Source organism: Vipera ursinii (assembly GCF_947247035.1).
Source record: "Vipera ursinii genome assembly, chromosome: 1".
NCBI classification, from domain to species: domain Eukaryota; kingdom Metazoa; phylum Chordata; class Lepidosauria; order Squamata; family Viperidae; genus Vipera; species Vipera ursinii.
The window spans coordinates 185,874,239-185,886,258 of record NC_139512.1 but is presented as its reverse complement, the minus strand read 5'-3'; the positions used below and the strand labels follow the sequence as shown (position 1 = coordinate 185,886,258).

Sequence of the window (12,020 nt, the reverse complement as noted above, 5' to 3'; positions counted from 1 at the left end):
CAACCCAGGTGGCCAGAAAGGCCCAACAAAGACTCCACTTCCTCAGGGTCTTGCAGAAGAACAGGGTAGAACAACGGCTAATGACCTTCTTTTACCGGTCTACTATAGAGCGTCCTCTTGCACTGTATCGTGGTTTGTATGCTGGCCTGACAGCCGCAGATAGGAAGATATTACAGAGGGTGGTGAGCACAACACAAAACATCGTGGGCTGTCCCCTGACACCACTGGATGACATTGCCAGGGCTCGCTGCCTTGGAAGAGTGAGGAAAATTCTCAGGGACGACTCACACCCTGGTCGGTACCTCTTTACTCTCCTACCATTGGGTAGGAGATACAGGAGATACAGGAGTATAGCCAGCCACACCAACAGGCTGAAGAACAGCTTCTATCCATGGGCTGTCAGGCTCTTGAACGGGAAATAACTTTATGTATGATTGACTTGCTCACATGGTGTAACAAAATGGTGGGTTTGTTGTCACTGTGAGTTGGGGGGGCACGAAGGGAGGCTCAGCCAATCTCAATGTATACATGGTTGTACTTTGACAATAAAGGTTCATTTGACAACAAGTAGTCCTTAATGATACTACATCTACATGGAGGGTCATAAGCAGTGAGGTATCACAAGGTTCTATCTTAGGCCCAGTACTTTTCAGTATCTTCATAAATGATTTAGCTGAGGCAATGGAAGGGGAACTCATCAAATTTGCAGATGATACTAAGCTGGCAGGAATAGCCAACAACCTAGAAGATAGGCTCAAGAGCCAGATGGATCTCGACAGACTTGAACACTCTGCCCTATCTAGCAAAATGAAATTCAACAAGTCTTACACTTAGACCGGAAAAACCAAATGTAAAGGAACAGATTAAGTGAAACCTGGCTTAATAGCAGTAACAGTGAGAGGGATCTTGTAGTCCTATTGGACAATCAATTAAATATGAGTCAGCAGTGTGCGGCAGCAGCCAAAAAAAAGCCAATACAATCCTAAATTGCATTAACACAGGAATTGAATCAAAATCATGTGATGTACTAATACCACTCTCTAAATCCTTAGTAAGAAACCTGGAATACTGCGTCCAGTTTTGGTTTCTTGTCTTGCCTTCTGGAGACAAAAACAAATGAACAGTTGCAGGAATTGGTACGGCTAGTGTGGAAAAAAAAGAAGGACTAGGGGTGACATGATAGCAGTAGTTTAATTTTGTTCTATTGCTTGTGTCTTCATTGTACTGAATTCCAGTATGACACAATCACTCCTCCCAAAGTTCCCATAACTTCAACCCCTTCTATCATTTCTTCTCTGCTAGTAAAAATTAAGCCTTGCATAGCTGTCCCTGTAGTTCTTCCCTCTACCTTTTGGATTACAAAATTGTCACCTAGGCTGGTCAGGAATCTATTTGATCTCCCACTTGATGCAGAGTTTGTTCCCAGTTGATATTGGGATAGTTAAAGTCCCACAATACTGCTGTGGTGTGCTTCCTGCACATATTTAATTTATTAGCAAAACATTTATCTACTTCTTTTGCTTGGTTTGGTGGCCTGTAGTATATGCCTATAGCAATGTCATTTCTTTTTCCTCTAATATTCACCCAAATGCATTCAAAAAAGGCTTTCATCCTTAACATTGTATACTTCTATAGAAGTGTAATGATTTCTTAAATACAATGCAGTTCCACTCCTCTTTTGTTAGGTCTGTTTCTTCTGTTCTTCTGTTTGTATCCTTCCAGCAGTACATTCCAGCCATGAGTTTCATCCCATCAAGTTTCAGTAATGGCAACTATATCACACCTGCCCTCATGCATTAATATTTCAAGTTCACTCTGTTTGTTCCTCAAACTTTGAGCATTAGTATATAGTAAATCCTTTATGGATGACTCTGGGTTTGCTTCCTACATCTCTCATTTTATATCTGAGTTTTCCTTTCTTCCCAACACTGCCTACGTCCTTGTTTGATTGGCTGTCTTGGGATTTATGCTTGGGATTAGACCTTAAAAACTGGTCACCCTCCCCCACTTCAGTTTTAGCTTATTTTTATTTTTATTTATTTTAATTCTATTTATATCCCGCCCTTCTCCGAAGACTCAGGGCGGCTTACAAGCTTAGCAGTTTAAAGCTCTTCAGATAAACTTAGACAGTCATTTTCTAAATACATTCTATGAGCATTGTTATATAAGTATTTGCAGTGCTTTTTTTGTAAAAGAAAAAGGTGCCGGAACTCACACATGTCATACAACTCGGCTTGCCTATCCTACAAGGTTCCATCAAAAAAAGGTGCTGGAACTCCATTCTGAGCGTTCTATGAGAAAAAAAGCCCTGAGTATTTGAGCCCTTTATGATTGACCCTAATTTTGCTTCCTACATCTGCTGATTTGTACTTGTACTCTTTTTTCCACTCCCTTTCGTGTTATCTAATAAACCAATATATAATGGTTTACTAATAAACCAATAAATAATGATGTTCATTTTGCAACCTTGACATTCACTTAATGACTGTTGCAAAAAAAAACCATAAAATCAAATCAGTCATGTGATTTATGACCATCAAGACATACGGCCATAATGCGCAGGCTCTATTATGATCACATTTTGAGGACTACCTGTAAAGACTGTAACTGCCAGTATGTAGGACTGATGAGAAGATTAATAAAGCAAATCCATGAATATCAATTAGCAGAAAGAAGACATAATGAAAAGTCCTTAATTTCATAGCACATGGATAGATTAATCATCATTTCAACTAGAAAACTATTAGCATCCATAGACCAAGCTAAATCCAAAGAATGCTAAAGAATACCTGGAAGCTTGGCACTCAGGCAAATCAACCACTAACAGAGTTTAACACCAGGATTAACATCAGACAAACAAGCAATATGCAACACCCCAATCAAAGAATTAACAACTCAGACAAACAATCAAGCAGTAAATAATAGTCTAATCAAGGAACTATCAGGGAGAAAACAATACCCTTACCAACTCTTGACAGAGCAATCTACAGGTAGTCCTCCAGATATGACTGTAATGGAGTCTGCCTATTACAGTCACATGTTGTGACAGTCCTTAGGTGAAACCATCTCAATTAATGACTCCATTCCTTGCTTTCCCTGATGCAAACTTTAAATGAACGGGAGGGATGTTCAACAGAGCACAGGGTGCCTTGGGGGGAAGCCCTCAGAGGTCTACATAGGCCCAGGGTTGCCTGCCTCCAGCCTCCTAAGGCTATTTCCACCCCCTGAGGCACCGTGTGTTCCACTTCTCATGCGATACCCACGGTCCTTCAGCTTCCTTCCAACCCAGCAATCATGGGTAGATTACAGTACATGGAGTTTGCAAACTTCATTCTGGAAGGGGAGATTGGGGCAGATGGAGTTTGCACACTCTGGCACAGAAGGGGAGATCCCAGGACTTGCAGGACTCAAGCCTGCTCCAGGGCCCAGCAATACTCAACTTACCATTTTGTTTTTTCAGCTTCTGAGAGAGGCACCTGGCCCTGTAAGATCAGTTCCCTACAGAGCTAGCCTCATGGCAAACTTCTTCTATTTTGCAGCAGGTTCTATTACCGAGTTTTATTTTTTTAAGGAGCCTTCATTTTTTAAGCCCCATACATAAACTGTAGAAATAAATGGAACCTCCTTAAAAATGTGGAGGCTCCTTAGGAAAAAAGGCTCTACAGTATCATGAATTGAACCTATCACAAAATAGGAGGAGTTTGCCATGAGGTTGGCTCTATAGGAAACTGATCCTGCAAGGCCAGATGTTTCACTCAGAATCTGAAGAAACCGAATGGTTAGTATTGCTTGGCCCTGGAGCAGGTTTGAGTCCTGCAAGTCCTTGGGTGGAATCTCCCCTTCTATGTCAGACTTTGCAAATTAGAGCTGTTCCAATCTCCCTTGGATTGCTGGGTGGGAAGGAAGTTGGAGGCTTGCAAGCTCCCGCTGATTCCCACCACTATACATGCCTGATCTTCATTGGGTAGATGAGTGGCTATAGGGACCCAGCGGGATGAGTGAATGAGCTCTGCAATCCATCATAAGTATGAATGACTGTGGGGATGCTGCAGCAACCATAATTTTGAAAGTTGCAAGTAGCTTTGGGGAAGTTTGTTGTAACTTTGAATGGTCATTAAGCAACCTGTTGTAAGTCAAAGACTACCTGTGTTATGTATAAACAAATCCCACTCCCTTCTAGTACTAAAGATGTTATCTTGTTGAGTAAACAACTAATCAGAAAAAGCCCCAAAGAATCCACATAGAAAAAGAGAGGTCAGAGAAAGGGAAAAAAAGCAAATAAATGCTTATAAAATACTATGGGTTAGTCTCTTAGAAGCTCTAAGTGTTCAGTCACTAAATAGAACTAGTCAGGGGTCAGAATTACCTTTTCATTCTGAAGAATCAAAAACATAACTGGATCCAAAAGGAAGAGGCAACTTGAGGTGAATAATGCCTCTATGTCATTTGGAACTGTTATGTTTTGAATCATACTCCAAATTCTCAAGAAAAAATAAAACAAGGAGGATTCTTTTAATTACCTTCACTTGAAGTTTTGTTTCGCTGTCTTGGTCCTTTTGTTGCCTGCTGCTTTGATAATCTTGCAGAATTTTCATTCTTAAAAATATACATAAAAGTATGTAGTGCATGTATATTGTCTAGGTCCATATGTTTATGTGTATGAATGAGTGTATCTGTACACACACACAAACCATTCAGGCATTTTTAGAATATTACTTTTTTCCATTTTCTGAAAGTATAAAGGTATCACAGGTAGTCAGATTTAAACAAGCAAGTTATAAGGGGAACTGAGTCTTTAGTAACATTGTACAATTTGGATGTATCTCTATTTTGTATAATTCAAGCAATGGTATGTTTAGAGGGCAGAAAAACAATGTGGTCATTCCAGCAAAAGGAAAATGAGATATATTTTGCTTAATCAACTGAGGCGTATTTTTCTTAATTGATAAATGAACAAGTATAATGTTTTAGACTTATTTGTTTAGTTCTCTTTTTCCAGTTTTATGAAGTGTGGAGAAAGACCGATTTTTAAATTATTTTTTTTTATTAAAGAGTTTTACAAAAACAAAATTTTACAATATATCCCCAAATCCCTCCCACCCCAAACCCACCCACTTCCCCCCCCCCACTTCCCAGAGCTAAATACAGGATTATAGTTACAATAATCATATTCTAAATAAAAATTATGCATAATATACAATTAACCAAATTCATAATGCGCTTTAACTCTCTTTTAACATAACTACAAACAACGTACCAATAACAATATCCCACTAAAATCTACTCATAAGCTAAATGGAACTTTTTAGTCCCATATTTGTTTTGAATATAATTTATCCATCTCCTCCAAACTGAAATATATCTTTCCTGTGAATGATCTTTCAAATAAGCAGAAATCTTAGACATTTCTGCAAGGTTCGAAACTTTAAACACCCATTCTTCTATAGTGGGCAAACTATCCTTCTTCCAATATTGTCCCACCAGTAACCGTGCTGCTGTTATCATGTTCAACATCAAGTTAGTTTCTTTAACATCACAATCTACAACAATACCCAACAAAAACAATTGCAGGGAAAACTTTATCTTTCTCTTAAAAATCTTTTGAATGTTCCACCAAATTTTAATCCAAAAAGCTTTTATATTTCTACAAGTCCACCACATGTGAAAATAAGTAGCTTCTAAACTACCACACCTCCAACGTTTAGACTGTAAATTAGGATACATGTTGGACAACTTCTTGGGATCCAGATGCCATCTATAAAACATTTTATAAAAATGTTCTCTTAAATTTTGAGCCTGGGTAAATTTAACATTTCTGACCCAAATTATCTCCCAGGTGTCCAACGAAATTGGTTCCTGAATATTTTGTGCCCACTTTATCATGCAGTCTTTAACCAGTTCCGTTTCCGAATCCAATTCAATTAAAGCATTATATATCCTCTTTATATGTGCACAATTTAAATCTCTAATTTGCTTTACTAAATTTTGATCTGTAATTGTGAAGCCAACCTTTTGATCTGACTTCCACCTAGCTTTCAATTGGGTATATTGAAACCAAGAGTAACTTATGTTTTCTTGTCTTAACTCCTCTACTGGTTTAAGTTGCCAATCATTCCCTTGCAATCTAAGTAGTTCCTTATAAGAAACCATATCCATACTCACTCCCATAGATACGCCCTCTATCGCGTGTACAGGAATTCCCCAAATCGGTATTTTATAATTTAACTTATAATAATACTTTTTCCAGACACGCAATAAAGCACTTCTAAGAATATGGGATTTAAAAGCCCTGGATTTTTAAATTAAATTTATGCAAAAATATTACAAGTTCAACAGGATTTATAAACCTTTAAACATCACTTCTCAGGTCTTTTATTCTCTTTCATGCATGTTGCTTTAATAGCCTACTTTTGCAAGTCACAATTTACAGGTTCGTATTCAATAGATAAAAACTATATATAGAATAAGAGAGAGCAGAGGGACTTCCGGTGGTGACGCCGCACCGATGGCAGCTTTCTTCTGGCCACCTGTCCTGGAATTCCATGATAAGCGCACAGAGACAGCGAAAATCAGCTGTCCCACGGCTTGAAAACCTCCCCCTCGGGAGAAGAGGGGGAGGAGAGTTTCCTCAGGTAGAGGTAGAGCTCCCCTAGACCCCCTTAATTATTTGGGGGTCAGAGGGTGAGAGCTCCCTCGGAGCCCAAGGCTTTCTCCATACCCAGGACACCTTTGCTCCGAGCTTTAGGAGCGAAGCAAGGCGCCGCATCCACACCTGCTATTTAAAGTGACTTGTGAGTGATTTAAAAGCAGACAGGGCTGACCGGGAGAAGTTAAAATTGCAACTGCTGAAAACTTTAACTCGGGCAGAATTAATCTTCTCCATATTATAATTTGACTTAAAGGGGAAAAATGGCACCGGAATGCTGTTTCTTTGTGTGAAAGGACAGTGTCAAGAAAGAGATACATTTTGTAACAAAGTTTAAACAACTTATCAGACTTTGTGTATTTAGAGCTTCTCTTTCTTTTTAAAAGAAAGAATTCTTACAGAATATTCTTTTTTTTCTCTGGGACTTTGTTTTTTAATTGCTGATTTCGTTGAAGGGGAAAGTGAAATTTATAAGAAGTAGACTTTTACAAGCAGGAAAAAGGATTCAAAGCGTGTGGGAATTTCTGCTGTATCTAAAAGTACAATCTCCTCTCCTGTAGTACAACCTGTGGTGCAATCTACAGCTAAGCCTAAATCCCCTCCACCCTCTCCCCCACCACCTGCATTTACGCTTAAAGATATTCAAGATGCTTTAAAGCAAGCAACACAAGAAATAAAGGAGGAGATGGCTGATCTTGACAGTAAAATGAAGGAGGAGATGGCTGACCTCCTTGAGAATAAAAATAGAGAGATGAGGGAAGACATACTGCTTGCACTTCAAGGGTTAGCTACACATATTGAACGCTTGGATGATTGGGTGGATGAAGTTGTGGAAAATACTGAAAAATTAGAAAGCAGAGTTGTCAAAGTTGAAAACAAGATTGATAGATCAGAGGATGAAGTGATCATCTCACAATATAGAGATATGGAATTTGCCTTGCAAATAAGAGGATTAAAGAAGGGCCCACGAGATTTGAAAAAGGAGGCGGCAAAAGCTATAGCTCCCATTTTGGGATGTGAACCTGAGGAGAGAGAGATGGATAAGATATTTAGGGTTAATTGCTGGATTGCGAGGCAGAAAAATTTACCTAGAGATGTGGTTATCTATTTTTCCAGATCACTTCGAAATGCAATTATTCAGGCTTTTTACCAAGAGATTCCAAATTACAGATCAAAACATTATAATTTTAAAAGAAATACCTCTAAAAATTCTTAGAAAAAGAAAAGATTTTACTTTTTTGTCTGAGGAGCTTAAAAACTGACAGGTCCAGTTTAGATGGGAGATACCTATTGGAATAGTGGTGAATTATGCAGGGACACGATATAGACTTAATACAATTTCAAAGGCAAAAGATTTTTATACTTATGTCCTGAAAGCAGGTTCACCACCATCTCCACGACTTAAGAGAATAGAATTAAGGCTGGAAGATAAACAACTAATTGAAGGTGCAATGTCACTGGCTGTTGGAGATTTACCGCAGGCTGAGCCTATCGAACAGAGTTTGGTGTTAAAGGATGATCCAAAGGAACAGAGGATGACTCGGGCTGCATATAGACGTAAATAAAAGGAGCAAAAACAGAAGGCTGATTCTGGACCAACACAAGGCCCGGTTACTACAGAGCCTGTGGGAGGGGCATGACCGAAGAGACCAACGGCAGATCTTCAGGCAGTGTTCCAGAGGCTTCAGGCCACTAAGGATGGCAAAGCTCCTGACATGGAATGTTAATGGCCTGAATTCACCACAAAAAAGAAAGAAAGTATTTCACTACCTGAAACAACATAAAAATGATATTGTCCGCTTACAGGAGACTCATATTGCTGCAAAAGATCAAAAGTATTTGATTTGTTCTCAGTTGGGAGCACACTTTATAGCTTCTGCCCCTGATAAAAAGGGGGGAGTGGTTATTTATTTAAGATTTATCGGCTAGATTAATTGCATCTGATACACAAGGAAGATACGTTATTATTGAACTAGTGTTACAAGGCAAGAAAGTTCTTATTATTGGGTTATATGCCCCTAATCAACAGCAAAAAAAGTTTTATAAGTTTTTACATCACAAACTAACTCAATTGGATTACAAATCTGTTATTATGATGGGTGACTGGAATGGTGTTCTGGACTCAAGTAAAGACAAGAAGGGATCTTTTAAAAATTCTCCTAATCATTCTAAATTGCCTAAAGCTTTTTTTTATATGAAAGATGACTTGGAATATAGTAGATGTGTTGGAATTTTTGGAAAGGAACAACCAGATCCCTGCGGCGCTAATTTTTTTAGACGCTGAAAAAGCTTTTGATCAATTGAATTGGCAATTTTTGATGAAAGTTTTAGATAAAATGAATTTTGGGGATAAATTTTTGCAACCAATTAGGGCATTATATCAAAAACAAACAGCCCGAATAATAGTTAACAATAGCCTGACAGAAGTATGCAATATTGAGAAGGGCACAAGGCAAGGGTGTCCGTTATCGCCCTTGTTATTTGTGTTAACATTGGAGATATTATTGATAAAAATACGAAATTCGGAAAGAATTAAGGGTATACAGATTAGAGATCAGGATTATAGATTGAGAGCGTTCGCAGACGATCTGGTTGTTACAGTGACCCAGCCGGAGAGCTCTGTTGTGGACCTGATGGAGATAATAATGCAATATGGGAAGGTTTCTGGATTTAAAGTTAATGTACAAAAAACTAAAATTTTGGCTAAAAACATGACAGCATCGCAAAAGGCCCTTTTAGAAGGGTTAACTGGATTTGAGATTGTCAAAAGGGTTAAATATTTGGGGGTGTTTTTGTCACCCTCTAATACAAAATTATATAAAAATAACTATGAAAAATTATGGGGAAAAATCCAAAAAGAAATGGAGAGTTGGGAAAAACTGCAATTGTCTTTGTTGGGGCGAATCGCAGCAGTAAAAATGAATGTCCTGCCTAAATTTTTATTTTTATTTCAAATGATACCGGTTCTTAAGAAAGATTCTAATTTGGAGGAATGGCAGAGAGGTATCAACAAATTTGTTTGGGCAGGGAAAAGGCCACGAGTTAAACTTAAGATTATGCAGGATACTCGTGAAAGAGGTGGTCTTAAAATGCCTAATCTTAAATTATATTATGAAGCTGCTGCGTTAGCAGGTATAAGTGATTGGATTAATTTGACACAAGAGAGATTATTAAATCTTGAGGGCCACGACTTGCTGTTTGGCTGGCATGCATATTTGTTGTATGATAAGAAGGTAGATAATGTGTTTAGAGTGCATATTTTAAGACAGGCATTGCTGAGAGTTTGGAAGAAGTACAGACATAAGCTAGATTGTAAGATACCATTGTGGGCAATTCCAAAACACGCAATAGAAAATATACATGCTGGTTTCAAACATGATGTGACTACGTACAAGGAGATTCTAAGCTTGGAAAGAAATGTTTGGTGTTTGAAGCCATACAGTCTCTTGCGAGATGAGAAGATTGTTCAAAATTGGTTTCAATATACTCAGCTACGGGCCAGGTGGAAAGAAGACCAGAAAAATGGTTTCACAATGACTGATGAAAATCTGATAAAGCAAATTAGAAATCAGGGACCAGCACATATTAAACGGATATATCTTGCATTGATAGAGATTGATTCAGAAACAGAACTTGTTAAGGATTGTATGATAAAATGGGCCCAAAACATTCAGGAAGTTATCACAATGGATATGTGGGAAAAGATTTGGGTGAGGAACGTAAAATTTACACAAGCTCAAAATTTAAGAGAGAACTTTTATAAAATGTTTTATAGATGGCATTTAGATCCTAAAAAGCTTGCAAGTATGTATCTGAATTATCAGCCAAAATGCTGGAGGTGTGGTGATGAAGATGCAACATATTTTCATGTATGGTGGACTTGTAAAAAGATCAAGGTTTTCTGGATAAAAATTTGGTGGAATATGCAGAAGATTTTTAAGCAAAGGATAAAGTTTTGTCCGCAACTCTTCTTGTTGGGAATAATCACGGATGCTACGGTTGTGGACACTAAGTTGATGTTAAATTTAATTACGGCAGCAAGACTTTTGATAGGTCAGTATTGGAAGAAAGAGGAACTGCCGACCATAGAAGAATGGACATTAAAGGTTTCCGACCTGGCAGAGATGGCAAAGATTTCGGCTTATTTGAAAGATTACTCGCAAGAACGTTATATTATGGAATGGAGAAAATGGATTGAGTATATCCAGAACAAGTATAGGGTTAAGAAGTTTCATGTAGCATTTGAATAAGTCTTCTTTCTTTTTTTTCTCTTTTAGCTTCTCTATATATATTTAATATTACTAAGGTTTGTCTTATCCTATATAAGCTAGAGAGTGATGGATTTTAGAGTTTATGGTTGTTAGTATATGGTTGTTTACGATTGTTTTTTTTATATATACCTTGTATTTAGCTCTGGGAAGTCGGGGGGGAGGGGGAGAGGGGGGAGAGGTAGGGGGGAGGAAGAAGGGAGGGGTGGGGGGACTGTTAAAGATAAACTGTATGTTAAAACTTTTCAATAAAAAAAAAGAAAGAAAGATGACTTGGAACTAAGAGATATCTGGTGGGAACGAAATGTGGAAGATAGAGATTTTACTTTTTTTTGGATAGGCACCAATCGTTTTCTAGAATTGATTTTTTTTAATTACTACTTATTTTTTCTCCAGGGTCAAGAATTTATTTATTTATTTATTTATTTATTTGTTTTTATATACCGCCCTTCTCCCGAGGGACTCGGGGCGGTGTACAGAGTAAGGTAGGTATACAGTTGAACAATAGTGAAAACAATAGTAAAAACAACTGAGACCCCAAGAGCTATCAGGCCAGGCCGGACTGCTGGAACAGGTAAGTTTTTAAATCGTGCCGGAAGGTGCGGAGGTCGGGGGCCATCCGGATTTCGGTAGGCAAGCAGTTCCAGAGGGTTGGCGCACCCACTGAGAATGCCCTCCCACTGGGGGCCACCAGCCGACATTCCTTGAGCGGTGGCACCCTGAGGAGGCCCTCTCTGTGGGAGCGCACAGGACGGAGGGGTGTTGACGTTGGCAGAAGGTGCTCCCGTAGGTAGTCCGGACCCATGCCATGTAGGGCTTTGTATGTCATGTTAAGATTTTTCCTAGAACATAGCCCTGTATGGATGGAGTTATTTGCTGAAGATGGGAATAGAAGATCTTGGACAATGAATGAAAATTTATTTAAATATGAGGTGCTTTCGCAGAAATGTAGAGAACATTTGAAAGAATTTTTTGCTTTGAATATGCATAAAGGTACATCAATGGAAATAGTTTGGGATGCTAGTAAAGCTTATATGAGAGGGGTTTTGATTCATATGAATAATAGATATAGGAGTAAGCAGATGCAAAAACGTAAAGAGCTTGAA

The 12,020-nt window shown here is 38.4% G+C and overlaps 1 protein-coding gene across 3 annotated transcripts in view; it reads right to left on the bottom strand.

The window, feature by feature from the left end:
- TRAF3IP1 (TRAF3 interacting protein 1) overlaps positions 1 to 12,020 on the bottom strand; it is a 158,410-nt gene that overhangs the window by 110,056 nt on the left and 36,334 nt on the right. For all 3 annotated transcript variants that reach the window (XM_083350839.1, XM_083350840.1, XM_083350841.1), the window contains exon 7: positions 4,521 to 4,596. In XM_083350839.1, coding sequence (XP_083206965.1) covers positions 4,521 to 4,596 — 76 coding nt within the window. The remainder of the gene's footprint in view (positions 1 to 4,520; positions 4,597 to 12,020) is intronic.